Source organism: Pantherophis guttatus, chromosome 3 (assembly GCF_059756535.1).
Source record: "Pantherophis guttatus breed Tessera chromosome 3, ASM5975653v1, whole genome shotgun sequence".
Classification (NCBI taxonomy): domain Eukaryota; kingdom Metazoa; phylum Chordata; class Lepidosauria; order Squamata; family Colubridae; genus Pantherophis; species Pantherophis guttatus.
The window spans coordinates 36,085,198-36,107,897 of record NC_142065.1 but is presented as its reverse complement, the minus strand read 5'-3'; the positions used below and the strand labels follow the sequence as shown (position 1 = coordinate 36,107,897).

Below are 22,700 nucleotides of genomic sequence, written 5' to 3'. Positions count from 1 at the left end.
TTTAATATTCTGATTCTCAAGCTGATATCCACTATATATCCCTATTTGGATGGAATATAAACATCATTTAAAACTGTAATGCAACTCAAAAGAAGAGAAATATAGAAACTCAATGCATAAGCAAAATATTCATGTATATTCAGATAATAAAATAGGATATGATTACCCATATGCTTACCTTATTGAGTCATATTTATCAAGATGATGGTAGTGGTGATTGAGGTGAGTATTGTTTTTTATGCAGCAGTTTGCATATTTACATTTTACAAAAATAAAGCCTATGTTTTAGCTCAAACTCACAAAACTGAATAGCTGGCAGTTTTGACAACTGTGTCTGTAAATTACAGAGCCAGAATTAAAAAAAGTTTTGAGTTTTTGAGTGAGTTTTTTTTTAATGATGCCTAATGTTACAATTAACACTTTTAAATCACAATATCAAACTAATTTTTATGCTTTTTTAAAAGTTTGGTAGAAAAATCAGAAGTGGAAAAATTAGATAAACACTGGTTAGCCACAAAACTGGACCCACCTGATATGTAACCAACAAAAGTAACTTCGAGTTTTAGGGGCAGCAGAATAAAATTTATATATGAAACCTGCCAGCACCAGTAGAATTGCTGAGGCCAAAGGCTTTCTTTTTGTTTTTACAGCTGTGTCAAGTTTTGGTTCCCTCTTGCCAACAATCAAAAGTGCTGAAAGAACCCAGGTTAAAGGGTCCCAACATTTTGCAGCTAAGATTCAAATTGCAGCAATTTTAACAGCCAGTCTATGAATTAATATACTGTTTAAAACTAGGAAAAGCATAAGTTGGAAATGAAAATGCCTTGATTCAAATCATGATGTTCTCACATTGGTAACATCAAATAGCAAGTTGTAAAACTAAAGAAAATGGCCATATCTCAATCTATAATCATATATCATTTCTACATTACTTACTGTAATTTCCTTATCATATTTAGAGACTGCCCATTTCCCTCATAAAGCAACTCTATGTATACACTAGCTATGTGTTACCACAACATGCAATTTGTTGTAACATTTACTTGCTTTTCCAAATTACTTTCTTGATTTTATTTTCTTCAGCAATGTTATTTTTTAAAATTATTCTAAAGTTTGCATTTAAAGAAAGCTTCATTAAACAACTGTATATAGCTGGACCTTATATTTCTTTATGGCACTTATACTGTTAAAACTACTGACTAGCTATATCAGAGGTGGGTTTCAGCAGGTTCTGAACAGTTCTGGAGAACCAGTAGCAGAAATTTTGAGTAGTTTGGAGAACCAGTAAATACCACCTCTGACTGGCCCCGCCCCCATCTATTCTCTGCTTCCCAGCTGATCAGGAGGAAATGGGGATTTTGCAATAACCTTCCCCTGGAGTGGGGAGGGAATGGAGATTTTACAGTATCCTTCCCCTGGAGTGGGGAGGGAATGGAGATTTTACAGTATCCTTCCCCTGGAGTGGGGAGGGAATGGACATTTTACAGTATCCTTCCCCTGGTGTGGAGAGGGAATGGACATTTTACAGTATCCTTCCCCTGCTGTCCCCACCATGCCACGCCCACCAAGTCACACCCACAGAACCTAGTAGTAAAAAATTTTGAATCCCACCACTAGGCTGTATAGTAATCAATTTATACTATTCAATATATATATATATGGACTGTAATTTCTCTTTTAGCCTGGAATGCATGTTTAATTTTTACTGTTTAAAAGAGAGATTTACTCTCTCTGCTATAAATTCTTCAAAAGTGACAAAAAAGTGACAAAAAAGTGAATTGTTCTGAATTAAACAGCAAGTCTTTTTAAAACTAATACATAAGTTGAGTTATTGAGAATTTGTTTTTAAATTCAGAAAATACTAATACAATTTGTATTATGAGGTAACTTGGGCTGAGAAAGAATGACTGGCCCAAGGTCACTCAGCTATACATTATTATTATTGTTGTTGCTGTTGTTACTGTTCATAGCACTATTAAGTAAATATTTCATATTTGGGATTTCAAGTTTAAAACAATCTGGGATTTTCTACTAGCAACATCTTTCCATTTCTGTGATAATAATGAACATAGCATTGTGCCACAACCGCTGCCGGGGTGTGTGCGTGTGTGAGAGGAAACGTAGAAAAGGGTCAAGGCATGAGCTAAGATGAAGTAATTTGCCAGTCTGAGCAATACTACTTTCATACGCACATTAGCCTCCAATTTTTCTTCACATACGTCCCTAATACAATTCTATTGTGTATTCATGAACAAAATAGAATGAAGAAGATACTTAAAGTGTTCAATGAAGTGTTCTACCGGGCCTGGTAGCTTAGCAGACTAAAAGCATTGTGATTAACACCAGCTGTCTGCAATTACTGTAAATTCGAATCTCACCAGGCTCAAGGTTGACTCAGCCTTCCATCCTTTCTAAGGTAGGTGAAATGAGGACCCAGTTTGTGGGGGCAATAAGCTGACTTTGTATAAATATACAAAAGTATGAAGGCTATTGCTTAACGCATTGTAAGCCGCCCTGAGTCTCCGGAGAAGGGCGGCATATAAATCAATTTTTTTAAAAAAATGAATCCGTATCAAGAAATACTCACTCCCATAACCTTCCCACGTTGCTCAGCATCTTCCCACATAGCATATACTATATAGTAACACATGTATTTTCCTGCTCGGCCCTCTTGTTTCATTCGTACTAAGCACATCCTAGAGGAAAGCAAATCATTTTTTAAAAATACAGACACATACAAAAATAAAGATGGAAAATATATTGAAAAGAAATTAACCAAAAATGAAACAAATTTTAAGAGAATGGTAAAACTTCTGATTTTAAGAGTACATAGTAAAATCACTTTGGAATATAAAATAACACAACTTCCAGTAGAGCATTCCACAGAACACAGTCACAACATTCTACAGTTCACAGGAAAGTGGCTGATTTACTTATATGATCTCTTTTAGCTGTCTTCCAGCTATAGGGCTGCAATATTAATAAATTATCAAAAAGGCAGCAGAGAAAATCCATTCAGAACCTCACTTTTAGACATACCTACTTAAAACTCCAATTGTTTTCAACTAACATTTAATCCCAGGCAAATATGTGTTAAGACTGAAGCCACAGATTCAATTCATTAGAATCAATATTCAACTAAACATGGAAATCAGGCCGTCTCCTAAAATGAGAATATGTAAGGTTATCATATATCTTTTGGTATCAATTCTTCCAAATAAAGAATCAATTCCTTTGAAAAAGAGAACAAATCCAATGTATGTATCAAGGACTTTCAATTTCTGTGCTAAAAAAACGTCACTCTTGAAGCTAACAATTCAGTGTATTAAAAGAGGTACTGGTTCTTCATGGGTTATTCTAAATTTTGGATTTTGACAATATTTTGAAAGTACTGTGTGGGTGGTAATATATAGAATAGAATAGAAAATAGACTAGACTAGACTATTTTATTGACCAAGTGATATTGGACACACAAGGAATTTGTCTTGGTGCATATGCTCTCAGTGTACATAAAAGAAAAGATCATCAAAAAAACAACAATATAGACACAATTAAACCAGCATGAACCACAGGTAGGAAATACAATCTAAATATATAAGAAATAGTTGTTTTGCTTCTTTTGGTCCATTTTTATAAATTTTCAGATTTTGGCAAAATAAAAATGCCCCTCCTAGAGAGAAGAGTTTAATGCTAGAGTTTGTGTTAGAACAATATCAAATGGCACCGTTTTAAAGTTGAGACCTGGAACATTCTCAGTGTACCAGATCTTGCTGATGGAAAAACCTTGAATTGCACAAGGAAGCTTACTGGCAACCAGAAAAGGGGCTATATGAGCAATTACCAACTGAGGTGTCATAGAATTATAAATCAGATGCGGTTTCAAGTATTCTTCAATGGCAGCCCCAGGTAGAGCACACTGTGCATATTTGTATGTGGCAAAAGTATATGAATTTCTAGGATAAATCAGATCATGTGAAGGGAAAATCAGAGTAAGAGTATTTGGATAATAATCAGGTGTGAGGATGGGAGGAACAGAATTCTGGGGATTCACTACCCTTGGATGGATTTGTACCTCCAACTAAAAACACAAAGCTGTCAGAGAATAAGTAAATTCTTGCTGGCTTGCTAAGGTCTTCAAAATGGCAGACTTTTACTAAACCCTTTTTGTTGTTGAGCCAGGATGGATGTATTTGTTGCAGAATGTTCTCTCACACCATGATCCATCTTCTCATGATAACAAGCAAGCATCCCTTCCTGGCATTTCCCTCCAGCACACTACATTGTTGTACCCCTTCATTGGAGAGCAGCTTTCAATTGGACTACAGTTGTGCCACAAGATGTGGCAGTAAACTAATACCAGCTAGTTGGAGGGACTGAGGCATACAACTATAGCTACTGTGCCCAATAATCTACCACTCCTCCAATTGCCATGTTAAAAAATGGGATTCGATAAGGAGTTTGAAAACAGTATCTATCAATAACTCTTTAAAATAGCTCCCTGCTGCACAGTCCTGAGAAAATAAAGGTCTGCTTTTAAAGAGATGTAAATTGGTGAGCCAACACAGTCCTGACACATACCTTTCTGGAAGCAAAGACAAAGCCTTGCATAGTACTAATTTAAAAAATCACAGAAACTAATGCAATTATTACTGTCTGAAATAAAAATCTACACTAATTCCCAACGTGCCTTTAACGCAATGCTTGAAAAGTTGCAGTGAATTTAGATGCATTGTGCTGTCACACAGCAATTTAGCAACACTCTGAATGAGGTCATGGAAACTGGAATGAGTCTCCCCTTTACATTAACTGCCACTTGAGATTAAAATGACAGACTTTCTAGCCAGATCAACACAGCTGCAAAACTTATTTTTTACCATAAGGCTACATTTAAACACTCAGTTAATAATTTTATAAGTTTTTGAAATTTTCTTTACTCACTTATTAATTTCTTAAGTGAACATTCCGCTGCATTATCATAGTTTAGAAACCAGATATACTTGCTTTGATATCCATTTTTCCAAATTCATATTTCAGAATTTACACGGCTTCTCAATTCATAAACAAAGATTTTACCATGCTCTAGTGCTGACTTCTCTCCTCAGACCTGACAAATCAATCATTGTTATATATATCAATGTATTTTCTTTCCATACATTAGCCAAATTATTTCTTCAATGAATTCCAGGCAATCCTGGAACTGAAGCCCTGGGCAGATCTAGGTAGCAAGGCTAGGAAAATTAGAACTGGACTAGGTAACGTGTTACTAAATTCCTTCCATCACTCCTCATTATCAGCCATGCTTCCTGGGAATCTTGGGAGTTAACTGGTGAAGGACATTTTTCTTGAAGCTAAAGTTGTATACATCACCAAAACTATTTTGATTCTGATAAATATAACATTGTATGGCACAACAGGAAATTGTGACTTTTTTTCGTAAAGCAAGTACAGATTTTTCATTCACATATTCATTCTTCTACTTCCTTCATTATAATAAGGATATTACTGTTGCTTATTTTAACCTATCATCTTTTTTAAACACATTTTTCAAAAAATAGTTATTTGACAAAATAAATTACAGCGACTATTTGTTTGATGTTGCCCACCTTCAAAAATATGAAAATAGCCAAGCCATTATTTTTAGAATATGGTTCATACTAATGTTCACTAACTTGAGAACTAGTATTGCTAAACTACGTGAGAGGTAATTCTAAGTAAACTACAGAATTGCATTTATACTTTATGAAAACAGGAAAAAAACTAGGAACATTCTTTTTAAAAATCACAAGAGTTTATTTATGGTAGCATATTCCAATTAAGGTTTTCATTAAATATGTTTAAAAATAAACATAAGAATTTTTTTCAGAAGTACTTACCACAAAAAATTTATTGTAAAACAATGAAATGTATTGTTAAAATTAATTTGTCAATATTTTTACAAAACAATTTACATCTAATGTAATTAATTTCTAAAAGGCAAACAAATGGAAAATAATGATTCCTTTCTTTATTATTTATTATTCTATCATTCTGACCTTCCCAAGCACCTAACTTTAGTTAAAAATTAAGTTTTGCCTAGTTACTTTTCTTGGATGATTATTTAACTAATGAAGGAAAAAATCACTTTGAGGTGTTAAATATTCCACATGAAACCAACTTGGCACTCATATAACCTGTAGTTAGGTTTTAGAGGTAAAAATGTAAATGTTAATGCTATAATTTGTTAAAGGCTTCTGACAACTAGTAAGTCAAGTTACCACAAGTTCTCACAATTCAAAGAACTCCTACGTAAATGTGAGCTTTTCCTAAAAACAGATAAATAAAAGACTTTTCCATTCAGGCTGAATGAAGCTTTTAAACTAGTAGAGTGAAGAAACTAGTAGAAATAGCATGTTGAAATTTTTTTAAAAAAAATCTGGCACACATTTAACATGGTTTAGCCAAATGACAATTTTCTCCTTTTCTTGATACAAGAGTTGTAGTAAATGTAACTTTAAAGAGCTTTACTTACCAGACATGAAGTTGTGCTATTAAAAACCAAGAGTTGAAAGTGTCAGGGATCTGTAATTCTTAAAAATGAATGTAGTGAGTGAAAATGTATTTTATACTTAAACATGTAAAAACATACATGAATTGGCTTGCATACACATCTACTCTGCACATACAAGGAGGAAAAAATCTGCACACATGCATGTGCATACCTAAGGTAATTCTTTTTTTTCCAGTGCTAGATTGACACGTAAGCCTATAAAACTTGAGAGAAACTGGAGGAGATCAGAGCTTTGGTGCTGGTGGATAAAACTATCCATGTATATTAACATGGTGAGTCAGTATTTTAATGTTTGTGTTAGTAGGGAATATGTTGGACTCTGCAATTTGCTTTTTGATAAACTAGTACTTTGTGACAAACCACATGATACATTTTAAGCAATGTGGTATAAAAACAATTTTTGTGTATATCATATAATTACCATAAATTATCACTGGGCATTACTTAACATAGGAATTCAAAGTCAGCAATCTTTCTAGGCAACATCTTACGAGCTTTCACAATGGTGTTAAGTGCTCTGTCCAAAGCCTTTATGAAATCTCACTCAGTTATTAAATCCCATGGGATTTTAGTTATTTTATATTCAGATTTTTAGTCAATCTAAAGACAACCAATTCAAAGATGACCTGGGCAAGCCTTTTAAGCAACTGTGCCAAATATTTCAGGGGATGCATAATTCCTTTTAAGGAATGATGTTTCATTTTTATTGGGGCACGTTGCACGTTACAATTCTATTAATCATAGACGTCTTGTGGGTCTCCTGTGGGGATAAGAGAACAGGGTCTGGGATGGTGCTCCCCTTCCCAACCAGACTTCCCTTAACTGTCTGGCAATGGCTTTTACAGAAACAAGAAGCTACAGTCTGACACTTCCCTGTAGCCCATGTCTGTCTGTCATGGTCCCACATCCTTCTTGCTTTTCCTGCTGGAGCCCAAGTAAACTAACTGAGTAGGAATAGAGGGATAGTTCTGAATTGACTCTGACAACCGTCTACACTTCTGTGCTAATAGAGATAACAGAAATCCTATTTCTCTCCCATTTCAAGATTGGAGATGAATGAAAATAATAAGGGTGTAAATAATCATAATAGATTTTAACACATTACAATTCAGAAATTTATAACCTCTATGTATATAAGTTATGTAACCTATAACTGGTCTTCCATGAAATCTTCATCTATCTTCCCCTCCCTTTCCCTTTCCCTTTCCCTTTCCCTTTCCCTTTCCCATCCCAATATATTTAAATTTTATATCAGTTAAGCTACTCCCTATATCTGATGAAGTGAGCAGCATCTCACAAAAACTTATGCCTTAGAACATTGTTGCCGAACCTTTTCGGCACCGAGTGCCAAAACCCAAGGAGCAGCCGCCCAGCTGGCCAGTACACATGTGCATTCCAGAAACCAGAAGAGAAACCCGAACTCTGGCCAGGATGAATCCCCCCCAGCCCACCACCAAGAACAAGCCAGCGCAGGCCCCCTTTCTTCCACTTCTGCCAAGGGAGCGTGACCGCTTTCCGGCTGGCATACCTCTTACCCCAGCACTGGACAGACGTTCCTTCTGCGCGGACTCAGTCTTGCGCAGCCCCACAGCCGCAGAAGAGCAGCAGCCGCAGCCGCAGAGCAAGGGGCAGGAGGGAACTGGCTGGCCCCTGCAGCTGCTCCTCCGCTGGTGAGCCAGGCCCTCGGCATGAGGAGTTGAGCTCTCCTCCGGCCCTCCTGGGGCAGCTCGCCTCCCTGATGGTAGCTCCTCCTCCTGGCTGCTCCAGCATCCCGGCCAGAATCAGCAGTGCGAGAACTGCTACTGCCCCCTCGCCCCCAGCGGTTAGGCGCTCTGGACCATGACTGCACGTCAGTGCCGTGGACTGGAGGGTTGGACCCGTGAAAGAAGCCGTGCAAGAATGCGGGGAGGGAGGGGAGCCCCAGCCCACCCATCCTGGCTGGTAGCTCTGCTCCCCTTGCTCTTCCGGGTTCTGGTGTGCCGGCTAGCAGGTCTTCACGTGTGCGGGAGCACTGGAAACTGGAAGAGCAGCCATCTGGTGTGCATGTGTGCACCGGGAAGATGATCTTCCAGTTTCCAGCACGTACATGCACACCAGCCACCTGATCTTCGGGTTTCTGGCGCGCATGTGGGCACGAAGATTAGCTGGCCAGTGCACATGTGCATGTCGGAAACCAGGAGATCATCTTCCTGGTACACACAAGAGCACCGGGCGGCTGCTCTTCCAGTTTCCAGTGCTCCCGCACACGTGAAGACCAGCTAGCCAGCGCGCTGGAACCTGGAAGAGCAACAGGCGATGGCTCTGCGTGCCACTTCTAGCACGCGTGCCATAGGTTCGCCATCACAGCCTTAGAATAAAATTTGTTAGCCTCAGTGAGCAAAAAAATCAGTGCTCAGTTGTAATGGCATTTTCATATATATTTTGTTTAAAGAAATTGTCAATTAGATATAAATAATTTCCTTCATCTTCTTTTCAGTAAGTATTATGTGGCTGTGTGATAGTCCTTACAAAGCAACTCAGAGGAGGCAAATAGCAAGATCTGAGTTTTGTAAGCTATCTTATTTCTATCAAAATAACAGGATAGCGAAGAGAGAAGAGAGGAGAGGAGGATGGAGAACTTACTGTTAAAGAATTCTTCATAGTCTATTTTATCCACGCAACATGTATACATGCGTAGTGCAGCTATTCTAATTTTCTGAAGAGAAAAGACAATTATACTTAGTACAATGTTATATCATTTCTATTTTTTACTAAAGAAACTTCTGCAAAAATACACAAATGTACCTCTATATTTTGAGATTCATATTTATATATCATTTATTATTAGCTAAATATGCATTATTTATTAACTAAACCAATTTATATAACTGCCCATTTCACAAACAGCAAAACGGCAGCATACAAAATAAAAACCCAACTAAAAGGATTATTGCATCATAATATATTAAACTAGTTATATAATTTCATTTAACAATATTCAGTTTAGAATAACTTAATTAGCAATACTTCATTTCCACTAACATGTGCCTTCAGATGTATTAATCTCTGAGATGTTTAGCTTCACAGCCTAAACTGAATTTAGGAGAATTTTGAATAATTACACTGGATTTGAAAGCATTATCAATCCCATGCCATTATATTTAGAACACATTCATCCAATCTTATATTTTTTCCTATTCCAAACATGCCATTATGATCATTGATACCATTATCATAAAAATAGAAGTGTCATTTAGTTATAAACGGGCTAAAGGCCCACAGTGTCTAACCCTAACCTCAGTACAAGAATCCAAATTGAAATATTTTTTCATATTTTATTTTTTCCTATTATTTAAGTGGGATCTGACCTACTCAAAGGTCAGAAAAGAAGAAAAATGTTAAGTCAATCCACAGCATGTTATGTCACAATTAAACATGCAGAAAATATTCAGCAAAAATTAGCATTTTGATCTTCAAGTATAATAGCTGCAGTCCTATAAACATCCTTATCTCAAAGTATGCCAAGGATAATTCGATGCTTCTGAATAAGCATGAATAGGATTATCCTATAAAATATAGTCATTACTTCTCTGGACTAGGAATTTGGTGTTCCAGCAAAATGTAGACCAAATACAAGTAACAAGTTTATGAAGAAGAGGATCAGACTTAAGAAGAAAAATATTTACCCATTTTTTATATTTTAGTGGCCCTGTAAATCCCATTGCTTCTATTATCTTTGTGAAAGTGCCTACTTTCTCTTCAGATGGCTGAGCGGAACTTCTAAAAACCTATAATAAAAGCAAAAAATTATAAAATTCACATTTTCATTCGTAGATTTCAAAAAGTTAAAACTATATTCAGCTCTAAATGCCAGATTTGAATTGACACAAATTTTCCCATTTTTTTTCCCAATGACTATTTTTGCAAAAATGAAGCAAAAAGATACTTTCCACCTAAATGTTGAATCCAATTAATGTAGACCCTAGAGACATCCCATCTGTGTTAGATTTCATTGTATCCCTTTACTGCACAATCTGAATCCCAATTAGCTATGAAATAAATTGAAACTGGCACAAATAAATGGTACCCTCCATTCTTTATTTCGCACTCCATAGAGCAGACATTTTGCTTTTGATGTATGACTTAACATATTCTTTTTTTTTTTACATCAACATCCATGCATGAACAGTGTGGCATCTGGGTATCATTCATTTTGATACAAATAACAATGATATTAATATTATTTGTTATGTTAATCAAGCTTTTGTGATTTTAGTATTGATACACATATTTGTATTAAGATATCATCCATCAATATTTAATTGTTTCATGTTTCAATATGCCATTCTAATGCCAATCACAATATTAGCTGAACATATATATAATACCATCTTTCAACCTCTGGTCTTCCCATCTAGTTATTATTTTTATTCTATTATATTAAAATGTGTATACTAAAAACCCCCTATTTTTTGTTTCTAAGACAGTTTCTTTCTATCCATCATCTCTTGCCTGTTTTAATACTTCAATTTTTATTCATTTTTTGGCTTGCCTCCCATATACCTCTCTTGGATCTTTGTCTATCTAGTTTAAATATTTCTCCCATCTCTTCCATCTTATACTGCCAGATACCTCCAATGTATCTACCCAAGCCCCTACTTTCTTTCAAAAGTATCTTCCTGCTTATCTGATTTCATTTTTAAATCTCTTAAGATATTTTTTCCTTGATTTATTTCATCAGTCATTATTATCTTTATTATCCTTTCATTCTTCTCTTCTTGTTTTATTTGCTGATTTTTCTGTTCTATCTTTTCCTCCATTCTTTCTGTTGCCTTTTCCTTTCCCTGGACATTTTGATCTTTGTTCATTATCTCTTGTGAAACATTTTCTATTTTCCGATCTATATCATGTATCAGATCCCTTAACTCCCTGTGTTTTTTTGTCATAGTATCATTAATATTTGGGACATCAATGCCATCTCTTATAAAAGTCCACTCATTTCCCCCTGAAGAAGCATCTCGTCTTATTTTAATAAGTCCTACTCTTTCTCAATAGTCCAAAAACCATATATTCAGTCCTAACATTGCTCCTCAGAGAGTACAATAATCATTGTTCTTTATATCCCAGGATTTATCAGTCAGTTCCTTTTAGACAGTCCAGGATTCTTGCTCTCACAGTTGAACCTCCAGTAGTCATAAGGTAGATAAAAATAGAACAGTAGATATCACCTGTCCTCCAAATATTGTTTAATTCTCTTATCAAATTTTTCCCAGACTTGTAGAGTATGGTACATTTTCCATTCGTCAGTAGGTGACGCTCCCCACTTAAATTTCAGTATCTCCAGTCTGACATGTATTTGACCAAATTTATAAAAGTCAAATCGAATATTTAAGTAAATAGTTCCAGCATTTTAAGATGCCTTTCCCAAGCCAGCACCTATCCAGTTTAAAACTCAAATTTTCTGTGTTTTAAAAGTTTTTTACTTTTCTCTCCTTAGTTCCTTTCTTCTGGTCAGGGATTTTTCTCTAGGTAGTTGTTCACAGCTTTAACAAATACATCTAAGAGTCTCTTTTCCTGGTTTTTTTCCCTTTTAGATTTAGGTTGTAGGTAAAAAAAGGATAACCTCACCCAGTTCCAATCACTGTTCATTCTACACCACTCCTACACTTTCTTGTTACCTCGGCTGTCCCAGCTTCATAGCAGCCATAATGGCTGCCTCTTCTTCTCGTCATGGATAAGAGGGAAAAAAGAGGCCTAGGTAGTCCTCCACGACCTGCAGGGCGCCCTTCTTTTTCTTCACCACACCTACAAGGTAGCTTTGGCTCCTTTTGGAGCCCTCCAATGGTGAGAATTCAGCGCGGGAGCACGGAGTCCCGCTCCTCGCGTCTGATCTTGCAACAACGTCAGCCAGAAGTCCGATTTAACATATTCTTGTAATTGAGATTCTTTGAGAAAAAGAGGAGGGGTACCAATACTTTTGGCCATGTCTATACCTGAATATACAGTAGAAACAATATATCAAGTTGGATAAGAAAATATTTGCCATATTTCTCTTCTCCACCAAAAGCTATGTACAGATAGTCCTCGATTTATGACCAGAATTGAGGCCAAAATTAATGTTGCTAAGCGAAACATTTGTTAAGTGAGTTTTGTCCCATTTTATGATCTTTCTTGCCACAGTTGTTAAGTGAATTACTGCAGCTGTTAAGATAACACAGTTGTTAAGTGAATCTGGCTTCCTCATTGACTTTGCTTGTCAGAAGTTTGCAAAAGGAGAGCACATGACCCTAGGACACTGCAACCATCATAAATATGAGTCAGTTGCAAGCATCTGAATTTTGATCACATGACCATGGGGATGCTGCAATGGTCATAAGTATGAAAAATGGTCATAAGTCACTTTTTTCAGTGTCCCTGTAATATCAAACGGTCACTAAAAAAATGGTTGTAAGTTAAAGGCTACCAGTACCATTTAAAATTTCACATGGAATAAAGAAGACGCTGTTTATTTTTAACTTCACAAGATGCATTTCTAAATACTTCTAAATTATTAAAGCTATCTAGATCCTATTTTGTCACTATGTAATTGAAAGAATGTATTGAAAAAGTATGTGCTTTATAAATACAATTCCAATAGCAGTTCTGCTGCTACTGATGGGAAGGTAGAGAATTAATATTTACTTCCTAGGTTTTGTAAATTACTCCAATCTGGAGACTTGGAATGGTATTAAACAGATTTTAAAAAATCAAGCACCACTGAGAAGAAAAAAATCTCCCCAAGTGAATGCCACAAAACCTTAAGGTTAATAAAAAAATAAAGGTGATTTGACTGCCTTAAGAAAGGCTGGCAGGAAGGCTGCTGTGCAACCCTCCAAAGCTAGAGACTTTGAAAGCATGGACTGTAGGTGTCTTGGCCACAACCAAAAACACCTACTGTCTGTTCCACTGTAGCTTTGCATGGGGAGAACTCTCAGAAGGCCCTGTTGAAATGTTCTTACTAGATGCCCACCTCTGATTACAATGCTTAAGAAAGTCATTGTTTTAATTAGCCATAATAAATAACACATGAAGACCTGCAGTTCTGCCTTTAGGCTCTTGCTGCTTTCATCAAAATGATCAAGAGGGTCTTTTTTGAATAATGAAACTCTACCCTTTTGCGAATTTGTGTGACATTATAACACACATAACAAGTAGCAAGGCTTGTGTCATAACACAATTTGCATCACTCACTACCCCACTCTGCAGATGCCCCTCAACATCTCTGACTCTGCCTATACTGCTGTTTTTCATTGTTACGGTAGTCCATAGATACCTCTGCCTCTAAAATGAGCAAGCACTGCTCAAAAAGAATCAGAAATACTGCACGAAGAGCCCTTACATTTCTTATGAAGATCCAACAAATAGGGAAACCCCTTTGAAAAACATAATGCTATAAAGGTATCCTCTAAAATTAGGCACACTTTTCGTACACAAATCCAGAAATCTCCAGATCCAATAAGAACGCAACCGTAGCCCAGTATATTTGAACAGCATAATTGTAACAGAAAATGTTGCTTTCTCCTGACCTTTGTGTGATGAAATGTTCTGTTTGGTTGTTTTATCATCCTGATACTTTGTATTAAATTACAGCAAACTTTGGTTAATGGAAACTGGCCATTGTTGTGTCTCTGATAAAACAACAAAAAGAAAGGACATAAGTACACAAAAAATAATGCAGACGAAAAACATTGTTAGTTTAAGAGATAACATAAGCCTGAAAGTTACATACTTGAGTCAACCAATAAAAGTTGAGATCAGAAAGGTCTATGAAGCTTTCAAATCTATGCAAGTGAGCCACTACTGATTTGTTCAAATGAAAACTACATACATATATATATATATATATATACACATACTGAAAAAACAAAGAAACCCCTCAGTCCTGTCAAACCACTATAGGCTCACAGAAACATTACCTTTTACCTTGTTACTCAAAATTATGTTATCTCCACCTCCAATAGACTATAATTCTCATTTTTTTAATTCAAGCCTCTCTAACTTCTATATTTCATCTTATTCCTATTAATACCCTAATTTATCCTTTCCTAACCCCTGTAAAACATACTTTTGTTTGATGCAATACTGTCACAAGGTGCAGTTGTTTAGCTTATAACAAAGAACAATGTTCTGCATAGCACAGCAGATAAAACTGGTCTTCGGGAATGATAAAGGGAAATACAGTAAATCAAATTATTCAGCAGATTAAAGCTACAGAAAGCATTTCTTTCAACATTCCCACAAAATTCCCACACAATACAGTACATTGATAAAGTTCTCATTCTTTCAGCTATACCTGTAAAAATACATTATCTAGCAATTTCTATGGAGAATTCTGCCCCATTATGGTTGAATTCCTACCTGGAGAGAAGCATGGAGCAACCTGCCCCACTGCTGTTGAGCTAATGTTGTTTGTATCAATCCGTTGCATAATGCAATCCAATGAGGTTCTCTAGTACAGTGTATCTAGAAAAAGAAAATAAAAGAGAATGTATATCAATGGTCACTCATTTGGAAAAAAAATTAAATTCAATATAGCGTACAGCTTAATATAAAATATAAATGTACTGGTCTTCTAAAGATTCTGAATTTCCTGAGCATACTTCAACCATATAAATTTTCAACATATTCAATTACAGTTCAAAGTGTCAAATTATTACGCAGATTTGTATTCTAGTAACTTTTCAGTATATGGTTATATTTTTAGTTTGGGTGGGGTTGGGTATGCATTCACCTCATGAATCTCAAGAAAAAAAATCATCTTTTCAATGGAATACTGTAGGATGCGTTGATGCATGACAGTAATGGTATATTCTCTACTAATATCTAGTTATATTAAGTAGAGATATACATGTATTCTACTGTAGTACTGATATGTGCCTAAATCATCCTGGAATATCCTGTCAACAAATTATACCCTAAAAGGAACACTAATTATACGACCATAGTAGTTTTATAAAATTATAAATTATTCAATAGGTTTTCAATAGATGTATAACACTTGCTAGATGAAGAACATTTCTAATTTCTATTGTAGAAATGCCACCAAACTTGTGGCTCTTATCTGTATACTATAATGTATTATATTTTATAGTGCAATGAAACAATTAACTTGGCGGGAAACTACTGCATTATGAGAAAATTAAAATGAAGTACGATACTAGTATAATTAAAATGCTATATTGCATTAATAGTGATAATCAAAACAAACCCCCCCCACACACACAACATACAGCTTGGATATAAAAGCATCTTTAAGGATTCAGTATCAATTGCAACCAGCTACAGCTTAAGCCAGAATATCTCACAATATAAAGCTAAACATGGTTATAATTGCAGCAATAAGATAAACAGTCACAGTACTGAATATGAAAAGACTCACTTCCATTAACTGCAGTATTAGGAAAAGTATAAAGAAGTATTTGGATACAAAAGATATTAACTGAGGCAATTATAACTGGATCTAAATGATTTAGTTTAGTAAAATTGTTATTTGCCTCTAGACTATGTAAGATACATCTCACTCATTAATAGATATTTAAACTACATATACTGTGATATACCTGCCTTGCAAAATGTTCATATTTCTTTCAACCTTTTAATGTTTATAGTTGCTATAAGAAAGTCCAAGGAAGAAACAACCTAGAACTAAGGAGAAATTTCCTGACAGTTAGAACAATTAATCGGTGGAACAACTTGCCTCCAGAAGTTCTGAGTGCTCCAACACTGGAAGTTTTTAAGAATATATTGGATAACCATTTGTCTGAAGTGGTGTAGGGTTTCCTGCCCTAGTAGAGGGTTGGACTAGAAGACCCCCAAGCTGCCTTTCAATTCTGTTATTCTATTATATATGCTGGCACTATTGAGCAACTAACAGGCAAACAGGAAAACCAACACAAAAATGGTTACAGGAACGCACAGACATAAAAAGAGAAATGGGAGTGCCAAACGAACGCAGAATTAACCATCTCCATTGACATTTCCAAGCAAAAGTGATCAATGCTCATCATACGATAGAGGTATAGAATCAAGTGGGTTAATTATTATGACAATGTTCAGCTCAAAAGCTCTGCATTTAGAAGGTGTGTGGGGATGGATTTCTTTAGCCTACCAAATGTCTATGGAGATTCTCAGTCATCCAGGTCATGGTTGCCCCAAAGGTGCTTTTTCAAGAGGCAACTGAACTTTTTGGGTCTTCTTTGAAGACATTTCGCTTCTCATCCAAGAAGCTTCTTCACTGGATGGTGGGGAATGGAAGAATTTATACTCCTTGCAGACAGCGAGTCCAGGTGGCATTAACTTCCAGGTGGCCTTAACAACTCTCTAAAAAGAATGCAAATGACCAGCTGTCTGCAAGGAGTATAAATCCTTCCATTCCCCCCACCATCTAGTCAGAAGTGAAGAAGCTTCTTGGACGAGAAGCTAAATGTCTTCAAAGAAAAAGTCCAAAATCCTCTTGAAAAAGCACCTTTGGGTTTAACCTACCAACTGAACCTCATGCAGGTTATGAACTCGTCCTCCTCTGCCAAGGTTATTTCATAGCCACAGGACTCCCACGGAGACACCACAGTTCTGGGAAAGTCCAGTTGCCTCTTGAAAAAGCACCTTGTCCTGGATGATTGAGAATCTCCATAGACCAGTGTTTCTCAACCTTGGAAGCTTGAAGATGGGTGGACTTCAACTCCCAGAATCCCCCAGCCAGCAGTGTTTCTCAACCTTGGAAGCTTGAAGATGGGTGGACTTCAACTTCCAGAATCCCCCAGCCAGCAGTGTTTCTCAACCTTGGAAGCTTGAAGATGGGTGGACTTCAACTCCCAGAATCCCCCAGCCAGCAGTGTTTCTCAACCTTGGAAGCTTGAAGATGGGTGGACTTCAACTTCCAGAATCCCCCAGCCAGCAGTGTTTCTCAACCTTGGAAGCTTGAAGATGAGTGGACTTTCATTCCCAGAATCCCCCAGCCAGCAGTGTTTCTCAACCTTGGAAGCTTGAAGATGGGTGGACTTCAACTCCCAGAATCCCCCAGCCAGCAGTGTTTCTCAACCTTGGAAACTTGAAGATGGGTGGACTTAAACTCCCAGAATCCCCCGGCCAGCAGTGTTTCTCAACTTTGGAAGCTTGAAGATGGGTGGACTTCAACTCCCAGAATCCCCCGGCCAGCAGTGTTTCTCAACCTTGGAAGCTTGAAGATGAGTGGACTTTCATTCCCAGAATCCCCCAGCCAGCAGTGTTTCTCAACCTTGGAAGCTTGAAGATGGGTGGACTTCAACTCCCAGAATCCCCCGGCCAGCAGTGTTTTTCAACCTTGGAAACTTGAAGATGGGTGGACTTCAACTCCCAGAATCCCCTGGCCAGCAGTGTTTCTCAACCTTGGAAGCTTGAAGATGGGTGGACTTCAACTCCCAGAATCCCCCGGCCAGCAGTGTTTCTCAACCTTGGAAGCTTGAAGATGGGTGGACTTCAACTCCCAGAATCCCCCGGCCAGCAGTGTTTCTCAACCTTGGAAGCTTGAAGATGGGTGGACTTAAACTCCCAGAATCCCCCGGCCAGCAGTGTTTCTCAACCTTGGAAGCTTGAAGATGGGTGGACTTAAACTCCCAGAATCCCCCGGCCAGCAGTGTTTCTCAACTTTGGAAGCTTGAAGATGGGTGGACTTAAACTCCCAGAATCCCCCGGCCAGCAGTGTTTCTCAACCTTGGAAGCTTGAAGATGGGTGGACTTAAACTCCCAGAATCCCCCGGCCAGCAGTGTTTCTCAACTTTGGAAGCTTGAAGATGGGTGGACTTCAACTCCCAGAATCCCCCGGCCAGCAGTGTTTCTCAACCTTGGAAGCTTGAAGATGGGTGGACTTAAACTCCCAGAATCCCCCGGCCAGCAGTGTTTCTCAACCTTGGAAGCTTGAAGATGGGTGGACTTAAACTCCCAGAATCCCCCGGCCAGCAGTGTTTCTCAACTTTGGAAGCTTGAAGATGGGTGGACTTCAACTCCCAGAATCCCCCAGCCAGCAGCGCTGGCTGGGGGATTCTGGGAGTTGAAGTCCACCCATCTTCAAGCTATCAAGGTTGAGAAACATTGCCATAGACATTCAGGGGAACCTACTTAGGCAGGCAGCCTCCTTCTTTCCTACTTGCAGCTGAACACCCTGCACTATGCTGACTCTGTAAACCGCATAGAGAAGGCTGTAAAAGCACCATGAAGCGGTATATATAAGTCTTAAGTGCTACCGTATTGCTATTGCTACGTCCATTCATACATTAAGGTTCGCTCTTGACCGAGCAACGAAAGCAAAACAGACCCCCTCAGGCAACTCCCCTCACCCCCACCCCTCCCCTCCCGTGGGAAGCCTCCAAACACCGCACTACCCGTTCCTCAGGAGCAGCGCCCCGGCTCGTTTTAGGAAAGACGCTCCACACAAAACAGGTCACGCACCCCCGACTCACCACGACTTTCACCAGCGCCGCCATCTCCCTGGCGGGACGCGTTTCCGTTTCCGCGGAACGTCCCACGTTCTTCCGTTTCTCCGCCACTGCCGGGCAAAAGGAAGAAGAAGAAGAAGAAGAAGAAGAAGAAGGCGCGTTCTCTGCTGGGATCGTGGACAATGGCGCGAGCGAAGCGCGTTTCCTCACGGCGATGCTTCTAGAACGGCTGCCTTCGGCCGAGCCCTGAAGGGAGCTGAGCTAACAATCGCCGCCTTCTCCTCAGCCACCTGGAGGCCCTCGAAGCGAGGAAGAGCGTTCTAAGCCAGTGTTTCTCAACCTTGGTAGCTTGAAGATGGGTGGACTTCAACTCCCAGAATCCCCCAGCCAGCGCTGCTGGCTGGGGGATTCTGGGAGTTGAAGTCCACCCATCTTCAAGCTACCAAGGTTGAGACACACTGTTCTAAGCGCTCCTTAATGTTCCTCCCTCGGGTCCTATCCCTAGCGCCCTTACATAAGCTTGCCGATGCCTGCGGATGTAAATCGTGCCGCCACTCGCGATCGTGGGGAAACTGGAGGAGAGAGACGTGGGAGGAAAAAAAAGGAAGGGGAAGGGGGGTATTCTGAGGTGCCATGTGCTGCTCTGGCTTGAAGCCTCCAGGAGCAGAAGAGGCAAAAAAGATTCCTGAAAAAATATCCTCCATAGATATTCCTGAAAGAATATGCAGAATACAGGTAGTCCTCGACTTGCAACAAGGGCAACAAGTTACAAGGGTACTAAGAACAGTGACTTACGACCATTTTTCACAGTTAAGGGTCTTTGCAGCGTCTCCCCATGATCTTGTGATCAAAATTCAGATGCTTGGCAACTGGTTGAGATTTATAACCCATTGCTGTATCCCAAGGTCATGTGATCCCCTTTTGCGACCGTCTTGACAAGCAAAGTCAATGGGGAAGCCGAATTCACTTAACAACCAGGTTACTAACTTATCAACTGCAGTGATTCACTTATCAACTGAGAAAAGAAAGTTTGTAAAATGGGGCAAAACTCACTTAACAAATGTCTCACTTAACAACAGAAATTTGGGGCACAATTGTCGTTGTAAGTTGAGGACTATATTTATTTTTGTTATGAGCCTAATAATGAATCAAATAAGCCTCCCCTGGATGCAATAAAGACCTGGCTCCCCTTAGATGCATCACTGTTTTACTTGGTCTTACTTTGGTGGCCTTGAGAGCATTGTGATACAGGATGGGTTCTTGAGATGTTGCTCTTTCATCTTCACGTCAATCTTTGAAGTTGCTACAAAAGGTCAAGAAATAAATTCAGTGAAGGAAAGTGGGAAAATTCTAAATGGAATCAAGATCTACTTGGAAGATTGCTAGAATAGGCATATCTGCTGCTGCTGTAGATATCCTGAATGACAACAGTTTGTTTAGTGACTGAAGTTACAGTGGCACTGAAAAAAGTTACTTATGACCAATTTTCACACTTACAACTGTTGTAACATCTCCAGCAGGTGTCAAGATGGCAGTTGCAATACATGCACAAAAAGACAGGACTTTAATTAGATAGTTGTAATTCAGTGGTGGGTTGCTACCGGTTCTCCCCAGTAGTGGACATTTTGAGTAGTTCAGAGAACCGGTAAATACCACCTCTGCCTGGCCCCGCCCCCAATCTATTCACTGCCTCCTGAGTCCCAGCTGATTGGCTAGAAGGAAAAAAAGTGTTTAAACTCTTGCTGCGGCGCTTCAAAGAACTGCCCTACAGCTGATCGGTAAAAGGCAGTGTGGTGGTAGACGAATGCGCTCCAAAAACAAATGGGTAGACCGGGATGCTCCAAAAACAAATAGGTAGACCGGTACGGCTCTGCAAGCAGTTAAAAGCCTGGTAGACCAGTACCTCTGCTAAATCCTAAAGAATTGTCACATGATCATCAAACCATGCCCACAAACTAAGCCACGCCCACAGAACCGGTAGTAAAAAAAATAAAAACCCACCCCTGTTGTAATTGCCTTCTTGACTTTTTTTGGTTCATAGAATTGGTATGGTTGGAATGTACCAGTAAGATCATCTGGATCAACATTCATCAATTAAACTTATTCCCAGGGAAGGGTATAGCTGCAGCACAATTGCAACCAGAATCAGATGGTATTGACCATATTTGAAACTTTGCAGCAGTGCTGAAAAAAGATAATCCCTTCACCTTTACCTTCCCATTTTGGCTTATGTTCCCAAAATGAGGAGTTTTGCAAATCTCTTCTAAACAAGTTATCCCTAGGAAAAGGTTACAATTTGTCGTTATGCTGTTTTTAGCAAAGATAGCTAGTTACACGCACAGATTGCTGTGTTCTTACCTATTGTTCAAGCAAGATGTAAAAACAATATTCAGTCCTACATTATAGATTTGCCATTAATTTTCTGTAAAAAACATCATACTTGTTTCCAGGATCAGGACGACTGATAAAATGAGTATTAACCGTATCCTGAAAAAGGGAGAAATAAAAAGGAATGTAACGATTGATGCTGTTCAAAATAAGCGTACTGATTTCAGTTACTTAGGCCAGGATTGTTCTCCAGTATCGTTTTGGGGTTATGCTTTGAAAAATAGAGTAATTGCCAGAAAAAAAGTGATGGTAGATATGTATGTTAAGCTTTTGTAAAAATACAAGATACAGTACAGCAAAGTAGGAATGGAGCACATTTGAAAGAAATTGTTGGTTTGGAGAAATTGTTGGTTTGGAGAATTTAAGGAGATAGGAAGCGGTTTTTGTTGTTCTTGGGAAATTTTGGTTTTGGAGAAAAGTTTCCTTTCTATATTCTTGAGGACTCAGAATGTGGTTATCAATAAGTTTAACTTGAAAAAAATATTAAACAAAATATACCTACTTGATAATTTATAACGATGTTTCATGCAGGAAAATATTTCCAGTGAATATATTTTGTTTTAATGGTCTCAGGAATTTTATACAAGGGGCAGCTATATCCCACAATCCCACTGAAAAAAGTGACTTGCAATCGGCTCTCATGCTTATGCAGCACTTCTTTGGGTTACATGATTGTGATTTGTGTACTTGATAACTTGCATATTTATGATAATCACAGAGTTTTGTGGTCATATGATCATCAATTATGACTTTCCTAGCTGGCTTCAAATAAACAAAGTCAATGGGGAAGCCAGTAGGAGGCAGCAAGTTATGGTCACATGATGTCTTTCTTAACAACTAGTGATTTGCTTGATGAATGCAATTGAGACTACTGGACCTGCTGTCACTAAATGGGGTGGTCACATAAAGTTTCACTTGGAGTTGCCAGTTCAAGTTAGGATAATTAAGTGACAACTCTCTATAGTTGGAAAATTGAACCAATAAAAAAGTGGCAGCTAGACTGCATTCCGCATCCTTTAAAAAAAAAAAGTCATTAAAATTAGTTGTCTTGTATTACTTTGGAAACAAACTGATCTTTTTGTTTGATGTAGCAGTATACTGAAGGTACCTTTGCAGTCAGGAAGTAAGCTTGTGAAACAGCAGAGCCTAAGGTGACCGAGCTTAATGACAGACCAGAAGGTTCCCATATAGCAAATAATGTCCCCGATCAATGGTAGAGATCGGTCTCGGAGACATACTGCTAGATCAAATCAACAATATTGGGGAAATAAATCTTATTATAAAACATCCTTCAATGCCTATTTACAATGTTCAGAGATTTGTGGTTTAGTCCAGGT

At 38.2% G+C, this 22,700-nt stretch overlaps 1 protein-coding gene across 1 annotated transcript in view; it reads right to left on the bottom strand.

The window, feature by feature from the left end:
- Positions 1 to 19,350, bottom strand: part of UQCC1 (ubiquinol-cytochrome c reductase complex assembly factor 1) — a 30,513-nt gene extending 11,163 nt beyond the window's left edge. Inside the window, exons 1-7 of the mRNA XM_034414135.3 lie at positions 19,000 to 19,350; positions 14,924 to 15,028; positions 14,092 to 14,193; positions 10,213 to 10,314; positions 9,170 to 9,242; positions 6,509 to 6,566; positions 2,588 to 2,696 (exon numbers count right to left, since the gene is read on the bottom strand). Coding sequence (XP_034270026.1) covers positions 2,588 to 2,696; positions 6,509 to 6,566; positions 9,170 to 9,242; positions 10,213 to 10,314; positions 14,092 to 14,193; positions 14,924 to 15,028; positions 19,000 to 19,023 — 573 coding nt within the window. The 5' untranslated portion in view covers positions 19,024 to 19,350. The remainder of the gene's footprint in view (positions 1 to 2,587; positions 2,697 to 6,508; positions 6,567 to 9,169; positions 9,243 to 10,212; positions 10,315 to 14,091; positions 14,194 to 14,923; positions 15,029 to 18,999) is intronic.
- Between the last annotated feature and the right edge of the window lie 3,350 nt (positions 19,351 to 22,700).